This window comes from Cherax quadricarinatus, chromosome 6, assembly GCF_038502225.1.
Source record: "Cherax quadricarinatus isolate ZL_2023a chromosome 6, ASM3850222v1, whole genome shotgun sequence".
Lineage (NCBI taxonomy): Eukaryota > Metazoa > Arthropoda > Malacostraca > Decapoda > Parastacidae > Cherax > Cherax quadricarinatus.
The window spans coordinates 12168298-12193626 of NC_091297.1; the positions used below are offsets into that span (position 1 = coordinate 12168298).

Below are 25329 nucleotides of genomic sequence, written 5' to 3' on the forward strand. Positions count from 1 at the left end.
CTGCTGACCGTGCAGCAGTGTCTGCCTGTTCATTGCCCTGTATGTCAACATGACTGGGGACCCAACAAAAAAGAATATCTTTGTGCTTGCAAGAGATACAGCGTAACCAAGTTGGATATGAAGAACCAGGGGATGAGGCATATCAAATTTTTGTATAACCTGTAAAGCACTAAGGGAGTCTGAACTGACCACAAATAGTGACACGGGCATAGATGCAATGCGGACAAGTGCTACGAGAATGGCATACAATTGTCGTAAAAATGCTAGCCGGGGATAATAAATGCCCTTGCACGACGCTGTCCGGAAACACTGCTGCAAATCCAACGCCGTCAGAAGACTTGGAACCATTGGTGTACTGTAGTAGTAATAAAACTAATAAACATAACAAATAATTAATTCTAGTGGTTTGATGATTGTACAAGGATGTACTCTACAATACTGCATTTTTTGAAACAAATCATTTTGCCTTTTCAAGTTGTATGACCCTTGTATGTTTAGCACTTTTTTTTATTATAATAATAATTTACCTTTTCAAAGATATTTGCAAAAATTAGCAAGTTGGATAATAAAACAATTACTAATTGCTATGACACTTCCTTTTAGTATAACAGACTAGACACTTGGCCACAAATGTCAGTATACCAAATAGTTCTACAAAACTAAATCTTCATTAGGCTTACACTTACAAGTTACATTTGCTTTATTTTACAAAAACCATCTTGAACATCTGAAATTTGTATATCACAGAAAATGAAGAAAGGCTTGTTATTAACAACTTCAGCTGCTGGATTTATATACAGTAGGGCCCTGCTTTACAGCGTTCTGCTAATACGGAGATTTCAAATTATGACCAAAATTTGCTACATGGCGAACGGTCTTTCAAATACAGTGTGCCCCACCCAGTTTGTTTACATTCTCCATGACCACAACTCTCTATTATGTCAGGAAATTTTCCAAAATTTCAAGTGTTTTAAAGTTATTGCATATTTTATATGTACTCTGATAATCATACTTATGTGTACCTGTACCTAAATATACTTACACACTGTGCTGGCATGCAGGTACACATTAAAATCACTGAGAGTCTCTCTACTCGATGCCATATAATCTCGTGGGCGCATTAAATGTTGTATATTATATAAATACGTATAGACATTTCCATTAATCCATCTATGATATTTTTTCAGAATTATATAATAAACACGCTACATAACACATAAACATGATACATACACCCACAGTATAAAAACTGACATAAATATGAGATTTGTTTACCAAGCATTTGGTAGGAGAGTCAAAGAATTATGTTTTCTCTAGTCAAACACCAGCAACTTAACTAGAAATTTATTCCTTTCATATACCTTCACTCTATCTATAGCTATTCATGCTCCTTGTGGGTTTAGTGCTTTCTTATTATGAATATAATAATAATTACTTGTACTAATAATAAGTTGTAATAATAATTTGTAATAATAATAATAATTTGTCAGAGCATCATTCCTTCTAAAAATTACATGAGAATGAAAGTCTTGGTCTTTATTTATTCTACTATATCAACGTGGAGACAACTTGTACACAATGTAAAGTGTTTGTATTATGGTATAATACAAACATGTATGAACGAACACGAGACATGTTCGCCTGGTTTGTTTACATTATGTGTGGATGGCGTGGGGCGGGGAGGGATGCCATGACTGGCTACCATACTTTTCAATCCTGACTTCCTACAATTAAAACTCACCTCTCACTCTACATTAGGACTACAAATATTTGAAGGTACTAATTATTGAATGTACTGTATATGTATTTTATTGCTCTGGGGAGCTTTAATTAAATGTCGTAGTACATTACATGTGGGTGGGATGGGGTGGGCTGACCTGGCTGGCTACCATACCTCCCAAACCTGACTTCCTACCAATGAAACTCACCTCTCACCCTACATTAGGACTACAAATATTTTAAGGTAAGTAATGGGTGTAGTGTGTGTGTGTATTATACTTTTTATTGTTTTTAATGCCTAGTTCTATTGCTAACTAATATATGTTAGTGTAAACTTGTTATCTGGCATTTATATGCATTTATAAGTGGGAAAAAATGGCGTTCTGCTTTCCGGCGATGTCTGCTTTCCAGCAGTAGCATGGAACCTAACCTGCCGTATGAGTGGGGCCCTACTGTATTAAAAAAATTTTACCAGTTTTTTTTTACAGGATACTGTATATAAAACTAAGACATAAGTAGAACATTCTATATTATAATTTCTGACTTGCCTAGTGAAATATTGTTAATTTATTATGCTCATCACCTTTAACATTTTAAGCAGAAATATTACATAATGGACTGAGCCCAGTCAAATATTTTGGGTTTTAAAATAACATCCAAGACTTGGAATTATTGAAATGAAAATGTAAAATAGCATTGCATAAAAAATTATAATTCACTGGCAGTAGGGTATTTAAAATATAGGCAACAAACAAATGCAGCCAATACCTGAAATTAGGGCTATACAGTAACAGTACAAATCTAGTTTATAAATGGCACTCATTTTGAGATCCTAAATACATACCCAGTATGTACTTTTCTTCATTCAACCAGCAACCCAATAAGATCACTATAACATATATTTTTAGAGACTGCAGTTATGTACATTTTAAGACTAGTTACACACATTATCAGTCAAAATTACATACTACTGAGCATATCTGCATGACACTCAAAAATACAGCCATCTATATAATGTTAAAAAGCAATAGGATTTGGCTTGGATCACTTTACAAAGTAATTAGGTACTAGCAATCTATTAAATTTACACATCCAAATTTGGCTAAATGATGGCACGATTCGTACCATTTGAACTTCAACAGCAAATCTTATAACAACAACAAACGTTTATGCAGATATGTAAAGTCCATCTGCTACCTGTATTTGTAACACTAAGGCACAATAAATTCTGAAAACCACATCAACTGGTAATCACAATCACCATATACTGCACAACGTTTTTAAACTACCATGAAAATTACTGTACTGTACAGTAATTTAAAACAAAATCATTAATAATTACCTGATTCAATACTAAAGCCTGCTTTTATGTTCAACTCAGTAAATTCATTGGCTCCTGAAAGTTGTGCACCCTAAAATTAGCCTCATACAAATGCACACTAACTCAATGCACTATGCTGCAACAAGACACTGCAGAGAAACAGGTGCAAAACGAAGTTTGGTGCCATCAGTAGATGATAAAATTTTAAAATAATTGTTTTTAAAGAGATCAAATAATATTTTCATAATTAAATATTTGGCACACATATCACCTTACATTTTGAACTTCATATCAGTATAAAAAATGTGAGGTTTCATTTTTGTTCTGCATTTATTTACTGCATGTTACACAGTATGTCTAAACTACTGGCAACACTGAATTCTTCATTATGCATCCAAGATCACGAATTATGTGAAAATGTACAATAATGGTCTCTAACTAAACTTTCAGCTTTAAACAGGGTATAACAGGACAGATCTCATAAAAAATTTTTTTGCCCAATCTGATTTTAAATGAAATCTTAAAATACTCTCACAATGAAGAGCTTATATTCTCAAGAATGCTACCAATCTATACAATTTCATCACTTTAGGTGGTTTATCTTGCAGTGGGCCTTTATCAAATAAAAAAAATATTTTTCAGTTATTAAAATCCACGAATGTCACACAAAACTATTCCAATATAAAGTAAAATTTCAATAAAAAATTAACAACTAAAATCAAAAACAATTCTTATAGGTTCAACAAAAGTGAAGTACCTTAGAATATGCTGGGTTACCAGTATCTCTGGGAGGTAGCATCAGTACCACCAGCCAATGTAGACCCAACTAAACATAAACTTTACCATATGGACAATTGTCAGGCCTTGTGTCGTGTGCTAGAATGCGATAAAATTAATGAATTCAGAGACAGCTCACTCAGAAATGCTCAAGAAATGTCTACTTTTTCCACACTAGCATATTACCAACCATTCTGGAAAAATACCCTAACTTTGTCAATAATGCAAAACTACTTGAACTTGTTTAAATTCAAGTACACCTTACTAAAATATTGGATAATATTTTTACAACCTAATTCATGTCTGCATAAATAACTTATGATTGTAACTGGATATATGTAAATACAGGTCTCCCTCCACATTCGCGAGGGTTAAGGGATCAAGAACCTCATGAATGTTGAAAAATCGCAAATGTTTGGTGCACAAATATATTGCAGGGAAAAATAATAATAGCATTTACTTAGCTTAACAATACTGCTTCCTTAACCTATTGAACCATGAACAATCATAAAACACATGAAAACCTCATAAAATATTGTACCAGTGCCAGCCCTTTGGTAAAGAGGGTGAGAAAGACTATAGAATTCAAGAAAGAACTCATAGCAGAGTACCAAAGTGGAGGAGGAAAAGAGAGGGGAGAATGTGCCTTCTTCAGTGATTCTATGATATGCATGATACTAAAGCAGCACGAGTCGATAAAGTTTATAGCACCAGCCAGCAATAAAGGGTAGCATTAACATTGTAGCAAATAAGTAATTAATCGACAGAAAAAGGACAGCATGAACCTAACTCCTCCAATGATGTTGGAGGAATATAAGGCTACTGAGAACACCACCGCCTCTGCTGGCCTTCACCACCACTATGTACGGCTTATGCTCTCAGTGGCCCTTATACACCCAACAACACCACCACCACTCGTTATTAATACTGTTATTAATATTAATAACGAGTGGTTATTACTGTTATTAATACTTGTTATTACTGTTATTAATATTGTTTATTATGTCATATTAGATCAACTATGATAGATAAATCAGCCACAGAGTTGACAATAGTGTCATACTGAAGGACTATCTTGTACTGCCTCCGAACAAACTCTGCCGCCGCCACAATTCCTAACATATGTCATGACATATTTTAAATATGATTGGGCGGCTGGGCATTTGCGAATGTTCGAAGCCCGCAAAAGTGGAACTCGTGAATGTGGAGGGAGACCTGTAGTTCATTCCTTGATGGGATACAGTTGGTTTGTTGAAAAAAAACAAATACATAGTTCATTACCACTGTAACTTGTTTAGCTATCAAAACTTTGCAGCCCAGTTCCTGGATCCATTAGGTGCCTCTGTAATCTTTTTGACTACTGCCCACAGGATAGGTATGGGATACATAATAAAGATATTGAACTAAAACTAACTGTACATAACATGGAAATATGAATCTAAGTATTATTTATACCATACAATATGTACATGTGTATTCATGAATGGATTTTTTTAGCCAAAAGATTCTCTTCCTCGATCATTTTTACAGAATTCTGGTTGTTAATGGATAATATTACTTGAATATCATACAGTAGAAGTTGAATGAACATTAATGATATACACTGTCTACACCTGATGAAATCAGTCTATTAATCAATTATAAAATACCCATGAACTAAGAAGCATATATAAAATTGCTGAAGTAACTTGTGATACGTAACCAATAATAACGTAAGTCAAGAGAAATAAAAAAAACCTAAACACAACAGCCTGGTTGACCAGGGTAGCACCAGACGAGCCTGGCCCATGGCCAGGCTCCGGGAGTAGAAAGACTCTCGAAACTCATCAAAAGTATATCAAAGGTAAACACACAAAATATCATGTTAAGTAAAATAAAAAATATTTGAATACAGCATTCAAATTACAATGAAACTGCTAATACTAAGAATTTTTCTAATAGCCAAGACAGATGTTGAAAGGTTAGTTAACTTTGTATATCAACCTGTTATTATACAGTACAAAAGTTCAGGGTAAAATCATCGATTCTACTGCTACCAACTAATATGTTATGGAATAACTGACTGCTTAACTTACGAAGTTAATTTTAAGATCAGCATAGCCGGTTTCATTTAATTCGTACATTGCATCAATGAAACTGATGCAGTTTTTTGTATATTAAACATTATTATTACCTACTCAAATTTATCTATGGAGATACCTTCAATAATTAGTTCAAACCATAAACAAAAAAAAGAAACAAATCATATCCCATAATAATTTTCACTACTGTATTAGTAGTTATGAAGAAATGCACTTGATTCAAGTTGCTTTGTTTCCATTGTCAAAATCATTATTATAATATTTATTTTAAATGTTAAACTTATGTGGGTCATCATTATAATTTTAAAAGAAAACTATAATTTAATAAATTTACATGAATGAAGAAAATATTAACTAGTTTTTAAGACATATTAGTAAACAGTATAAAATTCTAAAGCTTCCTAAAAAAATTTAACCTGAGTACATCCTTATTTTTCACAAGTTTTACAAAGGTCTTCTACATTTATTAATATATGCACAGGTGATTTAATAAGAAATCAATAATACTGAAATTTCAGATCAATATAAGATACTGATCAAGAAATTCAATCTTACCAACTCTTGATGTATTACATATTCTGACTAGATTCAGTCTTATGCTATCCTTCAACCTATATCAATCATCTTTATCTGCTTCAGATGAACCTGCTTTCAGTACAATCACTGCACCTTTAACCATTAGGCCAAACCAATATATCTGAGGTAAGAGTACCAGGAGACACGACAAGTGGCAAGTCAATGGTATCGACAACAGGGCATCTATGTGGGATGAAGCTGTAGTCTGCTGGCTCAAATATGCAATGTACATGACTGGGAAAAGAGCAATTCGGCATATTAGAAATACGATCATCATTAGCACGCCATTGACCACGTAGACCTTGGAGTTCTTGTAGCCAAATCGACTGAGTATTACTCGAGCATTGACAAACGGGGTGGAGAGTTCGGTACAAAAGAAGGACCCAAGGAAGAAGTGTCCCATGGGGGAATAGTAGACCATGGTTGGGAAGAACACGATCACTATGGTCAGGTGATGCACTATCATCAGCAGGTGTTTTTTCACGTAGGAAACAACACCGGCAACTGTATATTCCGGCTCACTTAGTTTAGCAATGTGACTTCTATACATGGCCCACAGATCATACACGAAATAGGCCATACCTATGAAGGCGTAGTACACTGCTGGGGCAAACTTCTCGCCCATGACATCCCTCCTGCATGCGATGACTGTAGCCACGCCCACTGAGGCACAGGCAACACCCTGTACGCCCGAGACACAACTCTCAGTGATGAGGGCGCGGTGGGCGTAGGGCAGGTGGGCCGCCCACATGCGCAGGACTCCTGCGATCAACAGGTAGAGGCTGAACCAGGCAACCAGGGCATATATACCCAGTAACAGTTGTGTCTCCTCAGCCTCCATGCTGCAACACACGCCCTCTTCCCCTGGCAAGGTGGATATTGTTGCATGCAGCAGCAACAACAACAGCAGAAGCAGCAACAACAGCAGCTGCAACAACAGCAGCAATAACAACAACAGGGATGGTAGACATTGTTTACCTTTTTCTTCCTACTGCTCTTCTTAGGAATGCTGTGATTGGTCCAGCAAGAAATCTGTACCTCCACTTCACCAATCACCTTCAACATCACTAAACTCACACACACATTGTAATCAATCAATCAATCACGCATTACTTTTATTACCAATAATTAAAAATAATAAAGTGTTACTTTTTGTATTACAAATTACTCAGTTGTTTTCAGTAAAAGTAGACAACTGCTCGGAGGGTTTTGGTCATTAATTATTCTTTAAATTTTACAATATTAAGCTGATTTTTACAGTTGAAATAATTTTTTGCTGTGCAAATGATAAAAAAAGAACTAACCAAACCTAGCGAAAACCATCTAACCCAACCTAAAATAACCTAAAGCAACTTAACCTTACTCCGCCATCGGTACTGGCGCCTTTCCTAACGGTGCCCCGTAACTCGATTGTTAGCCCACTCAGCTCACACATTGAGGCCCGGGGGTCGACCTTCTGTACGGGTGGAAACATTAGGACGTGTTTGCTTGAGACACCTTCTGTCCATATTCACCTATCAGTAAAATAGATACCTGGGTGTTAGTCGACTGCTGTGGGTTACATCCTGGAGTTTACCTGGAGAGAGTTCCGGGGGTCAACGCCCCCGCGGCCCGGTCTGTGACCAGGCCTCATGGTGGATCAGAGCCTGATCAACCAGGCTGTTACTGCTGGCTGCACGCAGTCCAACATACGAGCCACAGCCCGGCTGGTCAGGTACCGACTTTAGGTGCTTGTCCAGTGCCTGCTTGAAGACAGCCAGGGGTCTGTTGGAAATCCCCCTTACGTATGCTGGGAGGCAGTTGAACAGTCTCGGGCCCCTGACACTTATTGTGTTGTCTCTTAACGAGCTAGTGACACCCCTGCTTTTCATTGGGGGGGGATGTTGCATCGTCTGCCGAGTCTTTTGTTTTCTAGTAAGTAAATTTATTCAGGTATACACAAATACAGTTACATAGATTATCATATCGCTCCTGTCTGTCTCAACTATTGGATCACTACGACAAGGTCCTAAATGCACTAGAAGACAAAAAGAATGCAGATGTAATATATACAGACTTTGCAAAAGCCTTCGACAAGTGTGACCATGGCGTAATAGTGCACAAAATGCGTGCTAAAGGAATAACAGGAAAAGTCGGTCGATGGATCTATAATTTCCTCACTAACAGAACACAGAGAGTAATCGTCAACAGAGTAAAGTCCGAGGCAGCTACGGTGAAAAGCTCTGTTCCACAAGGCACAGTACTCGCTCCCATCTTGTTCCTCATCCTCATATCCGACATAGACAAGGATGTCAGCCACAGCACGGTGTCTTCCTTTGCAGATGACACCCGAATCTGCATGACAGTGTCTTCCATTGCAGACACTGCAAGGCTCCAGGCGGACATCAACCAAATCTTTCAGTGGGCTGCAGAAAACAATATGAAGTTCAACGATGAGAAATTTCAATTACTCAAATATGGTAAACATGAGGAAATTAAATCTTCATCAGAGTACAAAACAAATTCTGGCCACAAAATAGAGCGAAACACCAACGTCAAAGACCTGGGAGTGATCATGTAGGAGGATCTCACCTTCAAGGACCATAACATTGTATCAATCGCATCTGCTAGAAAAATGACAGGATGGATAATGAGAACCTTCAAAACTAGGGAGGCCAAGCCCATGATGACACTCTTCAGGTCACTTGTTCTATCTAGGCTGGAATATTGCTGCACACTAACAGCATCTTTCAAGGCAGGTGAAATTGCCGACCTAGAAAATGTACAGAGAACTTTCACGGCGCGCGTAACGGAGATAAAACACCTCAATTATTGGGAGCGCTTGAGGTTCCTAAACCTGTATTCCCTGGAACGCAGGAGGGAGAGATACATGATTATATACACCTGGAAAATCCTAGAGGGACTAGTACCGAACTTGCACACGAAAATCACTCACTACGAAAGCAAAAGACTTGGCAGACGATGCACCATCCCCCCAATGAAAAGCAGGGGTGTCACTAGCACGTTAACAGACCATACAATAAGTGTCAGGGGCCCGAGACTGTTCAACTGCCTCCCAGCACACATAAGGGGGAGTCAGTCTGTTCACATTGCAAGTTGCTCCATAAACATACTTATCTACGTTCATGTTATCATAGTGGGTTATAGATCTACTCAGGCTTCTAACTGCATTCCTATAACAATCATTTTCATTATTTACTTCTCTCCTAATATTATTCCTAATGATGAGCGAGTAGTAGTAGTAGTAGTAGTAGTAGTGGTAGTAGTAGTATTCTTGGACTGGTGAAGCCGGGTTCAGTAAGCTGGAGCATTAATGGCCCTTAATACCCCGTACAATAACAGTGTTTATAGATGTGGAGAACAATGGTTGATGGTGAGGTAGCCAAGGCTTTAAAATATGTCTTGGAGTGTATGTCTACAGCTGCCATGGCCAGGACACCAGTAAGTATGTCAGTGAGCTGCTGCTGCTGCTGCTGCTGATGATGATGTACATTGTTATTTGAATACTTGTCGATATTAACTTCATTTTATTTTTATATTCGTGTATTTAATTTACTCAGTTTATTGTGTTTTGTTAGTAATCATGAATGATTTTTTTTTCTGTATTTAAGTTATATATCACAATGAAACGAATGGAAGAAGTCAGTTTAACTTATTTTGTGTTATCTTTGGTAATTCATACACACATTATGTAAGACGATCTTAAACAAACAAACAAATTTTAGTTCTTTGCAAGATTACATTGAGATTATGAAATTACAATAATGAGTTGCAGTGCAAAGTGAGTAAGTTTATTCAGGTATACACAAACACAGTTACATAGATTGCAGTTAGAATGATAACAAATTCTCACTACAGGCAGCACACTCCACCAATATTCAAAACACTCAACCTACTCACCATACAAAACATCCATACTTATTACTGCACCTATTACATACATAGAACACTTAACTCTGATATTAACGCTCCCCTCAAACATCTCCTTGCCAACCTCAACAGAACACATGACCATAACACAAGGCACAGATCACTCTTTGATGTTCCTCGTGTCCATCTCACGCTATGCAAAAACTCAATGCACATAAAAGGCCCTAAAATCTGGAATTCATTACCTGTAAATATAAAAGAAACACTACCTGTTTATAAATTCAAGTCTCTTCTCAAAGATCACTTACTCACCCAAAACCAAATAAATACTGAATAACTGAACCTTATAAATTGTATATCCTAAATGTTACTCACAATTATATCACACAAATGTTAAACCTAGGACCCAATCTAACTTTATTATTTTTTTAAATACACTACCTAACAGAATACTCCATTCGACTGAATGTACAACAATGCATGCAACCATATGACCTGTCTTTGTAATACTCATTTGTGCTTTATAGTTATCTGTTTACAATACTGTTTTATCACTGATTTCATCATTGCTTAGTTAATCTTAAGTTAATTTTAAGCCAGCCCGTAATGCTATGCATATAAGTGGCTTTGGCATGCTGCTCTTACCTGTATTTTTTGTACCTCTGTATGTATGCTTAAATTACTAAATAAATAAATACATAGCAACATAGGTATACAGAACCTAAGATATCCAAAAAAAGTCAGTGACTTATTTCCATTGGAGTCCTTTTACCTTATTATTATAATATAAAGGTTATAATATGTTGTTATTATTCTATAAAGAAGGTAACATCTTATTATCATACTATTAAGACTATCTTCTACACTATGGTCATTAAGACTATCTGCAATACGAGGGTCATTACTAGGAATAAGGTAAAATTACACAAGTGTTAGCTAAAAAAATAAAAAAAAGAGAGCCACTATCATGCCATGGCATTATGGGGAGACTTAATGGCTTACAGACTACTTAATACTAAAGAAACTGATCATAGTTTAAGTTGTACATCTGTTTTTGTTTATAGTTGACAGTAATTTTACGTAAATTACAATAGGTTCAATAATAAATATTGAAATTATATTATGGGAATATAACATTGTGAGTTGTTAAACGTAGTTTACAGTATGAGAATGTTATAATTGAGTGTGAGGCAGTATTGTTTTGGGTAGGTATTTATACTACAATGTAGTATTAATAATGTATCAACTTTGGGCATCTAGATTTGAAGTTTTAAGATTTGGTAATTGGAAGATTTTTTGATAAAGTTAAATATTGAGTATTGAGTATTTAGTTTAGGGTGAGTAAGTGGTTTTTGAGAAGATTCTTAAATTAGTGTTCAGACCGGGTTACTTTAGTATTTACTTGTAATGAATTCCAAATTTTGGGGCCCTTTATGTGCATCGAGTTTTTACACTGTGAGATATGGACATGGCAGTACATCAAAAAGAGATCTGTGTCTTGTGTTATGGTCATGTGTCCTGTTAAGGTTCGTGAGGAGAAATTTGAGTGGAGGGTTTATGTTTGAGTGTAGTGTTCTATGTATGTAGTAGGCACAAAAATAAGTATGGATGTTCTTTATGGTAAGATGTTGAATATTGGTGGAGAATGCTGTTGGGAGTGGGAATTTATCATTCTGACTGCAGCCTTTTGCTGGGTTATTTGTGATCTTAGGTGATTTAATGTTGTTCATCCTCATGCACAAATTCCATATGTGAGATAAGGGTAGATGAGTGAATGATACAGTGCAAGAAGAGTTGATTGTGGAACATAGTACCGTATCTTTGATAGTATGCCCACTGTCTTAGAGATTTTCTTAGAAATTTGTTGTATATGTGTCTGGAATTTGAGGCTACTGCCAAGGTGGATTCCTAGGAATTTTTCCTCTGTGAGTCTTGTGATGGGTGATCCATTTAGCGATATGTTAAGTGGAACATTTGCAGCTCTGTTTCCAAAGTGAATGAAATAGGTTTTGTCAGTATTGAGGGTAAGCTTATTTATCATCATCCAGGTAGATATTTTCTGCAATTCTGCATTAAGTGTTGGCAAGTATGACTGGGTTTGGGTGAGAGAAGACGTATGTTGTGTCATCTGCAAATAATATGGGTTTTAGTAGCTGTGATGCATTTGATAAGTCATTGATGTAAATGAGAAAGAGGAGTGGGCCAAGGACAATGCAGGACAAGTCATGGGGATGGAAATCTTCAGCTCAAGTACTGTCACACATCTCTGTGCATCATCCCTCAAGGGAGGTTCCTTAATTGAGGGGCTCTTGATCTAGGGAATTGGATCTGTTTTCTCAGTGAAGTTGCGTGGTGACACCAACCATCTGGCTGTCTTAACCACAGCCTGTCCCCCAACCACAGCCAGTGGGGGAAGTGCCAGACCGAATCACTCCTAACTGTCACTATCTGGTACCAATACCACCTACCCAAAAGAAGAATGCCCAGAAAAAGTGTATTGTGTGTGCTACCACCAAAAAACGACCCCAACAGCAGAAGGACACGCTATTCATTTGTCACCAATGTTGGGTGGCACTCTGTATGAATCCATGCTTCATGGAGTATCATACAATTGTGGAGTTCTGGAAACATAAGTGGGACATGTAAATACTTGTATATAGTTGTAGATAATAGAATGTGATTCAGCCAGGTGTGCAAAATCACCTGTCAGTGTGTACATGTGTGTTTATGACTATTACAACCCAGGCTTCCAAATGGCCTGTTACCCCGGGTGTAATGGGAGCAAATAAACACAGTAGAAAAAGTTTAGACTTATATTATCCTTCACCAATTTATAACAGCAATATGTACACTATGTACAGTGATAAGTATAGTGCACTCCACGGTAAGCAAAGCAGAAATAGAAGCCACAAGATAGCAGACCGTGCTTCAACCAGCTCTAGAATGGGAATGACAAGGGCAGACAGGAGAGCGGTACCCACATAACCTCTGCGATTGCCAAACCCATCTTCTTATTGGCTAGAACCTGGTCACTAGTTGAACGACGGGGCCCCATCATCAACTCTTAGCAACCTGGTTCGCTGGTTGGGGGAGATAGCCTGTAAATGAGGGTGTGTACATGCGCCGAATAAAGGTTACGTACTCTTTGCATGCCACACCCCCACCCCGAGAAGGCTCAGGATTAGGCTGCCACCTCCCAGTGGTAACCGTGCCGCCATGGCACAAAATAATGGGACCGCCTTTCCTCTCTACCATCCAACTCTTAGATACAACTCAGCTTTTCTAGTGACCAAAAGCCAAACCCAAAACTTAGAGTGAGACAGCAGTCAGTCAGGCTAGCATAGGTCCAGGATACAGGCAGACGGTAGCCCGCATCCCCTCACTAAAAAAAAACCCACACCAGGGGATAAAAAAAAAGAGCGTGAAAAGGGGTTACCACAAATAACATCCTAACCTAAATAATAATATTATTAGACTCTAGATAAAGAGTCTGCCAACATATTTTCTTTGCCGGCAATATACAGTGGACCCCCGCATAACGATGGCATCACATAGCGATTTTTCCGCATACCGCTTACTTTTATCGCAAAATTTTTGCCGCGCATACCGATTAAAAACCCGCTCACCGATTTTCGTCCGAGACGCGTCCAATGTGCCCTCACATGTGCCGCCCGTCCCATTGTTTACCAGCCAGCCTCCGCGGTAACATCCAAGCATACACTCGGAATATTTCGTATTATTACAGTGTTTTCGGTGCTGTTTCTGGAAAATAAGTGACCATGGGCCCCAAGAAAGCTTCTAGTGCCAACCCTGTGGTAAAAAGGGTGAGAATTAGTATGGAAATTAAGAAAGATTTTGAAGGGTTTGGGGCTAACCCTGAGAAGCCTATGCCAGTTGTGGAATCCATTGTGCCTACTTCAAAGATTAAGGAAATGTGTGCACAGTGGGTTGAACTGCAAACCGTTATAGATGAAAATCACCCTGACACAGCTGTTGCAAGCCGTGCTGGTGACTATTTCAATGACAATGTTGTGGCCCATTTTAGACAAATCGTAAAGGAACGGGAGGTACAGAGCTCTATGGACAGATTTGTTGTGCGACAGAGGTCCAGTGACTCTCAAGCTGGTCCTAGTGGCATTAAAAGAAGAAGGGAAGTAACCCCGGAAAAGGACTTGCTACCTCAAGTCGTAATGGAAGGGGATTCCCCTTCTAAACAGTAAGAAGATAATGCTCTCCCCTCCTCCCATCCCATCAATCATCACCAGATCTTCAATAAAAGTAAGTGTCATGTAATTGTGCATGCCTTTTTCAGTTTGTGTGTATTAAAATTAACATTTCATGTGGTAAAAAAAAATTTTTTTCATACTTTTGGGCGTCTTGCACGGATTAATTTTATTTCCATTATTTCTTATGGGGAAAATTCATTCGCATAACGATTATTTCGCATAACAATTATCCCTCTTGCACGGATTAAAATCGTTAACCGGGGGTCCACTGTATTTAATTGAAATATTGTAGGGCTGCAGCCTTAGCGTCCAGCGCATAAGCCTTGTGTTGTGGTTCTTCATGGCTTGGAGATATACTAGAGGATTGTGATCACTGTAGACTGTGACCACCTGAGATGTCTGGCCCACATAAACATCGAAATGCTCCAAAGCCAGTACCAGCGCGAGGGCTTCTTTTTCAATGGTAGAATAAGCCCTCTGATGCGGCTGGAACTTAGCTGAAAAGTATGCTACAGGCTGCAACTCCTTGTTCCCGATTTGTAATAGTACTGCCCCAACCCCAGACTCACAAGCATCAACCTGTAATGAAAAAGGTTTGGAGAAGTCTGGAGACAAGAGAATGGGTGCAGTACACAATAATCTGTTTGCTTTATTAAAAGCAGTGTTACAGTCTGACGTCCAATTAAAGGGAACTTTATGACTGGTAAGAGAGGTAAGAGGGGCTACAATATCTGAGAAATTCTTACAGAATCTTCTGTAAAATCCTATCATGCCTAGGAAACGTTGAAGAGATTTCCTATCATGAGGAACTGGATAATCTTTAATAGAAAGAACTTTAGCAAGTTTAGGTGCAACTTTACCACTACCTACTTCATGGCCTAGAAAAGTGACAGTGGCCTGGCCAAAGGAAGATTTAGATAAATTAACTGTTAAATGGGAACTCTTAAAGGTCTCAAACAGAGCCTTAAGTCTAAGTAGGTGTTGATCCCAAGTATCAGACACCACAACAATATCATCTAGGTACGCTGCCGTGCCTTCAAGTCCCTTAATAGCCTGATGGATAAGTTTCTGGAATGAAGAGGGGGAATTTTTCATTCCGAAGGGTGTAACTGTGTATTGATAATGTCCTCCTGGAATTACGAAGGCAGAGATTTCCTTCGCCTTATCTGTCAAAGGTACCTGATAGTAGCCTTTAAGGAGATCTAATTTGGACACAAAAGTCGCCTTACCCACAAAGTCAATTACGTCATCCAGACGAGGAAGAGGGTAAGCATCTGTAATTGTGACCTCGTTCACCTTACGGTAGTCTGTACACATACGAAACCCTCCATCAGCCTTCTTCACAAGGATGCACGGTGAAGCCCATGGACTAGACGACTCCTCCACTAAACCATGCTTTAACAAAAATTCTACTTCCTGCTGAAGTAGCCTTTGCTTTTCAGGATTAGCTCTGTAGGGGGAGAGTTTAATTGGTTTAGAGTTTCCCACATCTACATCATGGTAACCTAACGTACATTTTTTCGGCACATCCGAAAAAATATTAGGATATGACTGTAGAAGCTCAGTTAAATTTGTTGCTTGCATTTCAGATAATCCCTCCATTAAAGGGCTAGGATCCTTGAGGAGGACAGAATTTGAAAGTTTAATATTAATTTCAGAGATAGAGTGCAAAGAGTCAGAGTAGTCCTCAGAGGTAGAGGACAGAGTCATTACTGGGACTTTATCTGGTGTATGGAAGTACTTTAACTGATTAATATGGTAAGTTTTAGATTTTGAGGTCTTATCAATGGGAGCTACCACATAATTTACATCAGATAATCTACTTACAATCTGCATAGGTCCCGTAAATCTAGCTTTCAAGGTGTGGCCAGGTATAGGTTCCTGCACCAACACCTTGTCTCCTGGATGGAAGGAGCGGAATTGTGCACTTCTGTCATACCTCTGTTTCATCTTGCTTTGAGCTGTCTTTAGGTTAGCCTTGGCTAACTGACGTGCCACCTGCAACCTTGAAGACGGATTGTAGAGTGTTGAACTAACGTCTTCTCCCATCCATCCTTCTTTGAGCACCCGAAGAGGACCTCGTACATTGTGCCCAAAGATCAGCTCAAAAGGACTATACCCTGTAGACTCTTGCACCGTTTCTCGTACTGAGAACAGCAACAAAGGTAGTGATTCATCCCAGTCTGTAGGGAAGTGCATGCAAAAACTTCTCATCATTGTTTTTAATGTCTGGTGGAATCTTTCCAAGGCGCCTTGGGACTGAGGATGATAGGCAGTGGATAAGTTGTGGATTATCCCTAACCTAGTTAATACTTCCCTAAATGCTTTGGCAGTGAAGTTAGTACCTTGATCACTTTGAATAGTTTTAGGAATGCCAAAACAAGAAATGAATTTTGTTAAAGCTTTGAGAATAGCTTTAGTATTAATACTACGCATGGGAATTGCTTCAGGATATCTGGTTACTTTATCCATAATTGTAAATAAATATTGATTTCCAGACTTTGACCTAGGTAGTGGACCTACACAATCTATAATTAAATCTGCAAAAGGTTCTCCATCAGCAGGTATAGGTTGGAGAGGTGCAGGTTTAATGGAATGTCCAGGTTTTCCAACTTGCTGACATTCTCGGCAACACCTAATATGATTCTTCACATCGTTCTTTAATTTTGGCCAATAAAATTCTTTTGTGATTCTATACAAGGTTTTTGTAATTCCTAAGTGACCTCCTAATGACGTATTATGAGCTATATTTAATATTTGAGGTCTATACTTTGTTGGAACCACTAACCTGTCATACAATTGCCGGCCCTCTATCTCCTTACCAGTCTCAGTGCAGATCAAATAATCGTTTTTAACTTCATACTTGACCGGATGACCCAAAGAGGATTTACCCATGGCTGCCTCAAAAGCGAATTTTAAAGAAGGGTCCTTTCGTTGTTCCTCCCGGAAGGACAGTCCCTCGGGCATGGAAACAGAGACATCTGGCAATCCTGCAACCTGGGAATAGGAAGGCTTGATCGGGGTCTGTTCACTTGATTTACGAGGCTCCGGCCGGTGTGCCTCGTAAAACAACGTGGCTATTCCGAGATCGGAGTCGTCCAAGGATAGGTCAACGTTCTCTCCAGACAACCCTTGGGATGTTGCCCGAGTTATGGCCAACACCGGAGAAGAATTAATCATTATGGGTTCAGGACACGAACTAACAGTAGTAATGTTATTACCCAGTAATAACACTGCATCTTTCATGGGGAATCCTTTTGAGACACCTACAGTCAAGTACCCAGTGTAATATTTGCACTGTACATAAATTTTATGCAAAGGAACAGAATACAGTGGACCCCCGCATAGCGATTTTAATCCGTGCAAGAGGGCTCATTGTTATGCGAAATGATCGGTATGCGAATGAATTTTTCCCATAAGAAATAATGGAAATCAAATTAATCCGTGCAAGACACCCAAAAGTATGAAAAAAAAAATTTTACCACATGAAATATACATTTTTCTACACACAAAGAGAAGGATACATGCACAATAGTAGAGTAGTACATGCACAGTATATATTGTGCATGTACTACTCTACTAAATGAAGAATAAATGACACTTACCTTTATTGAAGATGCAGCAATGACTGATGAGACACTGTGTCCTGGGAGTGCCTTTTCCTCCTCAGTACTGTAGGTCCTGTTTGGTATTTTCTTCCAGAACAGGCCTTATCACACTGTGTATGCCACTACGATTCTTAAATCTCTCAAACCAACCTTTGCTGGCTTTAAATTCACCAATATGAGCACTAGTTCCAGGCATTTTTCCCTGTTCACCTGGGTGTTAGTCGACTGGTGTGGGTTGCATCCTGGTAGACAAGATTAAGGACCCCAATGGAAATAAGTTAGACAGTCTTCGATGACACTGACTTTTTTGGGTTATCCTGGGTGGCAAATCCTCTGGGGTTAATTGTTTCTTGGCATTCTCAATAAGCCACACCAACAACGGTGCTACAGCAGCAGCAGACGATGCTACAGCAGCAGCAGACGGTACTACAGCAGCAGCAGACGGTACTACAGCAGCAGCAGACGGTACTACAGCAGCAGCAGCAGCAGCAGCTGACGGCAGTACAACAGCAGCAGCAGCTGACAGTGCTACAGCAGCAGCAGACGATGCTACAGCAGCAGCAGATGATGCTACAGCAGCAGCAGACAGTACTACAGCAGCAGCAGCAGCTGACGGTGGTACAGCAGCAGCAGCAGCTGACAGTGCAGCAGCAGCAGCAGCTGACAGTGGTACAGCAGCAGCTGTACCACCAATAGTAGCGATGGTTGATTGGGGTTTCTTGTACAACCTGGCCAGGTCGGCGATACGCACTCCACTTTCATTTATTTATTTATTTATTTATTTAAAAATTTGAGCACACATACAGAGGTACAAAAAATACAGATAAGAGCAGCATGCCAAAGCATACTTATCATTGATCTCTTTCTTCATCTCTATTGGAATTCTCACCCTTATTGCTGTAGGGTTGGCACTAGAAGCTTTCTTGGGGCCCATGGTCACTTATTTTCCAGAGAAAATCACCAAAAAGAATGTAATAATACAAAATGTTTCGATTGTATGCTTGGATGTTACCGCGGAGGCTGGCTGGTAAACAATGGCACCGGCGGCACATGTGAGGCTGGCTGAGGGCGCACATTGGACGCGTCTCGGATGAACAGCGGTGAGCGGGTTTTTACGCGGTATGCGAGGCAAAATTTTTGCGATAAAAGCAAGCGGTATGCGGATTAATCGTTATGTGATGCCATCGGTATGTGGGGGTCCACTGTATATAGCTCCTCCAAATGCTTCCAATAAAACAGAGGAATTCAAAGAAGTATTCTCTGAAAGGGGTAATATTCCCTCTCTTACAAGTGAGCAATATGCTCCAGTATCTCTAAAGGTCTTTACCTTAGTTGTTTCTGAGTTTTCCTGAAGGGAAATAAGACTTTTGCAATAATAAGGGGCCATACCTTTTTCTACTTCTCTAGGGGACATGTTACTAGGGATATTAGAGATTTTTCCAATGGGTTGGGGTTTATGGGGGCAGTTGGAACTGATGTGACCTACTTTATTGCACCTGAAGCAGACGACAGGCTTGGCCTTTACTCCCTGTTGACGTTGCAAATGGTGTCGTTCTGGCTGGTGTCTCTCTGGATACTGTTGTCGAGATGCACCATGAGTAGTTTGCCTCTCCGCAGGTGGACCATATGTTGAGAAGCGTGGCTCACCAGGTGACTTGGTTGGTTGATGTAGACGTTCTCCCTCCGGCTGGCACTTCATTCTCCAAGGTTGACGATCTCTGCTGATGCCAGGCTGTTGAAAAGAGAGACGGGACCGCTCGGACAAGGAGCGGTTAGTTTCGAAGGTATCAGCCAACCTGGCTGCCTCCAATGCAGTGGTTAAGTCACGATCCTGCAGAAAGACTCGAACCTCTGGTCCCACAGACTCCAGCAGGTTATCAATCAGAATAAGCTGCACCAGATCCTCAAAGGTAGAGACACCACTTGCTTTATACCAGCTGGTAAAAGCTTTGGTTTGCTGTCTCACAAAGTCGACTAGGGATTGACCAAGCTGTCGTCTGCCCAATTTGAAACTCTTGCGGTATTTGGCTGGGATACACGTATATGCTCCCAACACTGTGGTCTTCACTACTTGATAATGAGAAAATTCAGCGTCATTTAATACTGATGTAAATTCCTCTGCCTTACCCGATAATGCTGTATGAACCAACGATGCCCAATGCTGTTCCGGCCACCTCAAGGCTCGAGCCTGATTTTCGAAGCTTTCGAAAAATTGCTCTGGTTCGGCCTCATTGAAGCGGGGAACAAACTGTACTGCTTTCTGTAAACTAAAATTATTTACAGAATGCGAAAACTGCCTCCTTTCTCTTTCCCTATCAAATTCTTCCCTTGCGAATGCTCTCTGTTCCCTAGTTTGCTCAAGATTGATTTTTGCCAGCTCAAGTGCCAACGACGCTGATTCACCCTGAGACAACCCAGCTGCACTATACTGACCATTTTGCTCCGTAGGAGTATCATCTTCCTCCTGCGAGAACATAGGAGTTTTTGCCCTAGCTCCCGTAGAGGGAGGAGTCTGATGTGCCATCTCTTCTTCTATAAGTTTGTCAGCAATCAGTGAACGCAGTTGCGCAGCTGTGAGAGTGCGTTTGTATGCAATGCCAATGGAACGAGCAATTTGCCAACAATGCTGTAGGGACAATTTAGGTAGGTTATGCAAAGTATATGCCGACACCAGACGTCTGACTCGTCTAGGTGGCATAAGTTATTCGCTATGCACAGTACGATTGCAGAATACCCCAACGTAACACGTTTAATTTGCAGAACACGCTTAGCTATGCACAGTACGATTGCAGAATACGCATACAAGCAAAGCTGACTGCAAAATTCTCCACACCGAACAGGCTAGTAACAACTGACACGCAAAATTTGTAAAGCAATGCCAGACAGCAAGCTGCACAATGTTCCTGCTACGAGCTTCACCTTAAGCTCAACCGTTTCTCTAAGTCCAGCTCCAGCTCTTGGACAGGCTACCCATATTACAACCCAGGCTTCCAAATGGCCTGTTACCCCGGGTGTAATGGGAGCAAATAAACACAGTAGAAAAAGTTTAGACTTATATTATCCTTCACCAATTTATAACAGCAATATGTACACTATGTACAGTGATAAGTATAGTGCACTCCACGGTAAGCAAAGCAGAAATAGAAGCCACAAGATAGCAGACCGTGCTTCAACCAGCTCTAGAATGGGAATGACAAGGGCAGACAGGAGAGCGGTACCCACATAACCTCTGCGATTGCCAAACCCATCTTCCTATTGGCTAGAACCTGGTCACTAGTTGAACGACGGGGCCCCATCATCAACTCTTAGCAACCTGGTTCGCTGGTTGGGGGAGATAGCCTGTAAATGAGGGTGTGTATATGCGCCGAATAAAGGTTACGTACTCTTTGCATGCCACAGTGACAATATGATAATTTCGTATATAATATTGGTGTATAAACAAAAATTAGTATTGATATCAAAAGATTTACTATAAAACATAATTATCATATCATATGAAAACCAAGAAAATGAAAAAATGGAAGAAAATGGTAAATATGTAGAATTTCTGCAAGCGGCAGCACTCCATGTTGCCTTCAGGTGATCGCCAAGTGCCAACTTCGTGGCCTCATATCAGTAAGCACTGATCCTAAATTTTTTTTTATGTGCTAAAACTTAAAAAAATGTGCTCTTTTTTTTTCTATAAAAAAAACGATTTCTTTGTTTTTCAAAATATTCGGGACGCTGCGCGAGTGAACGTATATATAAGTTTGGACCATTTAAGGGTTAAAACTTGGGCAATATATGATGGAAAGATGCTTCTTAAAGTACTGTACTCCAAAAATGAAAGAAATCGGAGCATAAATAATGGAGTTCACTTCTCAGCAATTAGCCTCCTCTTAGCCATATTTTCGTATGGTTTTTATGGTTGTATTCTCGTTTTTTTGGTCTCATTTGATAGAATGGAAGATATATTACAGAAATGGATATGATTTTGATTGCTTTCATGATGAAAAGTACCTTGAAATTGAGCTCAACGAGGGAGAAATGCTCGTTTGCTTGACTACGTTCATTCCAATATGCAGCCGTGAATGGGTTGACATTGTTTATACAATTATTGCAATAAGGCATAACAGTAAATCTTACATTTTTTGTATGAATAAAAATTACAAATTATTTATATTTATTTATTTATTTATTTAGTAATTTTAGCATACATACAGAGGTACAAAAAAATACAGGTAAGAGCAGCATGCCAAAGCCACTTATATGCATAGCATTATGGGCTGGCTTAAAATTAACTTAAGATTAACTAAGCAATGATGAAATCAGTGATAAAACATTAATGTAAACAGATTACTATAAAGCACAAGTGAGTATTACAAAGACAGGTCATATGAATTGGATTCTGAATTAGGTAGTGTATTTAAAAAATAATAAAGTTAGATTGGGTCCTAGGTTTAACATTTATGTGATATAATTGTGAGAAACATTTAAGATATACAATTTATAAGGTTCAGTTATTCAGTATTTATTTGGTTTTGGGTGAGTAAGTGATCTTTGAGTAGAGACTTGAATTTATAAACAGGTAGTGTTTCTTTTATATTTACAGGTAATGAATTCCAGATTTTAGGGCCTTTTATGTGCATTGAGTTTTTGCATAGTGTGAGATGAACACGAGGAACATCAAAGAGTGATCTGTGCCTTGTGTTATGGTCATGTGTTCTGTTGAGGTTGGCAAGGAGATGTTTGAGGGGAGGGTTAATATCAGAGTTAAGTGTTCTATGTATGTAATAGGTGCAGTAATAAGTATGGATGTTTTGTATGGTGAGTAGGTTGAGTGTTTTGAATATTGGTGGAGTGTGCTGCCTGTAGTGAGAATTTGTTATCATTCTAACTGCAGCCTTTTGTTGGGTAATTAGTGGTCTGAGATGGTTAATTGTTGTTGAGCCCCATGCACAAATTCCATAGGTGAGATAGGGGTAAATAAGAGAGTGATAAAGGGCCAGGAGGGCTGACTGTGGAACATAGTACCGTATCTTCGATAGTATGCCTACAGTCTTGGAAATTTTCTTAGAAATTTGTTGTATATGTGTATGAAATTTGAGTCTATTATCAAGGTGGATTCCTAAGAATTTTCCCTCTGTTAGCTTTGTGATAGGTGATCTGTTTATCGTTATGTTAAGAGGTACATCTGTAGCTCTGTTACCAAACTGAATGAAGTAGGTTTTGTCAATGTTTAGTGTAAGTTTGTTAGTCCTCATCCAGGTAGATATTTTCTGTAATTCGGTGTTTACAGTATTGGCTAGCGTGACTGGGCTCGGGTGAGAGAAGACGTATGTAGTGTCATCTGCAAAAAGTGTGGGTTTGAGTAATTGCGAAGTATTTGGTAGGTCATTTATGTATAGGAGAAAGAGAAGAGGGCCAAGGACACTTCCCTGTGGGACACCAACTGTAATTGGTTGAGCGGAAGAGCTTGCCCCATTTGCGTACACATATTGGCTTCTGTTGCTGAGATATGACTTGAGGTAGTTGAGGGAGTGCCCTCTAATACAATAGTGTGACAATTTTACGTAGAGCAAGTCATGGTCAACTGTATCAGAAGCTTTACGTAAGTCAATGAAGATCCCCAGTGGGACTTCTTTTTTCTCTATTGCAGTGTATATATGTTCTAGCATGTGTATAATAGCATCATTAGTATTTTTATTAGGCCTGAATCCAAATTGGCAGGGGTTGAGAATGTTTTGGGAGATGAGGTAGGAGTAGATTCGTTTATGAATTAATTTTTCGAAGATTTTTGAGAGAGGGTGTAAATTGGATATTGGCCTATAGTTATTCAACTCAGTTTGGTCTCCTCCTTTATGGATCGGGGTGACCCTTGCTATTTTGAGAGCTGTAGGGAAGGTGGAGGATTCAATGGATTTGTTAAAGAGTGTTGTAATGATTGGTGATAGTACTTGTGACACTTTTTTGTATATAAAGGGTGGTAAGGTATTTAAATCTCCTGCCTTGTTTTTTAGTGCGTTGATAATAAGGGAGACTTCGTATGGGTTAGTCGGAGCTAGGAACAGTGTGTTCGGGTAGTTGCCAGTGAGGTAGTCATTTGGTGGGGTATCTGAGCTTGGGATTTTATTGGCAAGGTTTTGTCCTATAGTGGAGAAGAAATCATTGAGTCTGTTTGCTGTTTCTGTTGGTGGGAGTTGGGGTTCATCTGATTTTGCTAATTTTATTTCGCTATTTCGTGATATCTTTTTTGTTCCCAGAATTTGTGATAGGGTCTTCAAGGTCTTTTTTATATCACCTCGTAAGTTGGATAATCTGTTCTCATAATACAATTTTTTTGCCCTTCTTATCAGGCTGGTTAGGATTGACGAGTAACGTTTTGTTTGGTCTCTGGTTATGTGACCCATTCTGTACTTTTTTCATATCGGTGTTTTGTATTTATGGATTTGAGAATGCTGGGTGTTAGCCAGGGACTGTTCAGTCTCTTAGCTGTCATCTGTTTAGTTTTTTTAGGGCAGTGCTTGTTATAGAGGTATTGGGTCTTTTTTAGAAAATTATTAAAACATTCGTCAATATCTGTATAGATTTCTAGCTCAGTGTGTCAGTCAATGTTTGTTACTGCTGTTGTGAAGTTATTAATGGCTACCTCATTGTGAAGTCTGAAGGTGACTTTAGTAGTGTCTTGGGGTATTTTACCAAGAGTTGTTATGAGGAAAGTAGGGTAGTGGTCTGTGGTATTATCTGTAATTATGCCTGATTTTGAAGGGGATATGGTGTTGGTCCAGATGTGGTCAAGTAGGGAAACACTAGTCTCCGTAACTCTTGTAGGTTTTGTTACTGTTGGTAGCAACATGCAGTTACTCATTGTGTTTGTGAATTCAGTTACGTGTGGGTCCTGGTCTTGCAGGAGATTTATATTGAAGTCACCTGAGAGTAGTAAGTGATCTTTGTTCATGCGTGCATCAGTTATCATACTTCCTAGGTTTTGACTAAATTGGCTAATGTTTGATTGTGGAACTCTGTAGCTGTTTATCACTGTGAGAGGTTTTTGTAGGTACATTTGGATTTGAATTTAGCTATTATATATTCCCCATGTTCATCCCTTGTGCAAGTATTAGTGATACATTCTAGTTGGTCTGAGTAGTATATAGCTGTGCCACTCCCTTGTT

At 39.1% G+C, this 25329-nt stretch overlaps 2 protein-coding genes across 3 annotated transcripts in view; one reads left to right on the forward strand and one right to left on the reverse strand.

Moving 5' to 3' along the window:
• Positions 1–578: 578 nt before the first annotated feature.
• Positions 579–7453, reverse strand: LOC128692172 (TLC domain-containing protein 3A). Its single transcript, XM_053781254.2, has one exon. It carries the CDS (start codon positions 7313–7315, stop codon positions 6515–6517), a length of 801 nt encoding a protein of 266 aa, XP_053637229.1. The 5' UTR covers positions 7316–7453; the 3' UTR covers positions 579–6514.
• A 2286-nt stretch (positions 7454–9739) lies between these two features.
• Positions 9740–25329, forward strand: part of LOC128692195 (pyridoxal phosphate homeostasis protein) — a 48726-nt gene continuing 33136 nt past the window's right edge. Inside the window, exon 1 of one of the 2 annotated variants that reach the window (XM_070080344.1) lies at positions 9740–9915. In XM_070080344.1, the coding sequence (XP_069936445.1) occupies positions 9826–9915 (90 nt within the window). In that variant the 5' untranslated portion in view covers positions 9740–9825. The remainder of the gene's footprint in view (positions 9916–25329) is intronic. The other variant, XM_070080338.1, reaches the window with a different exon arrangement.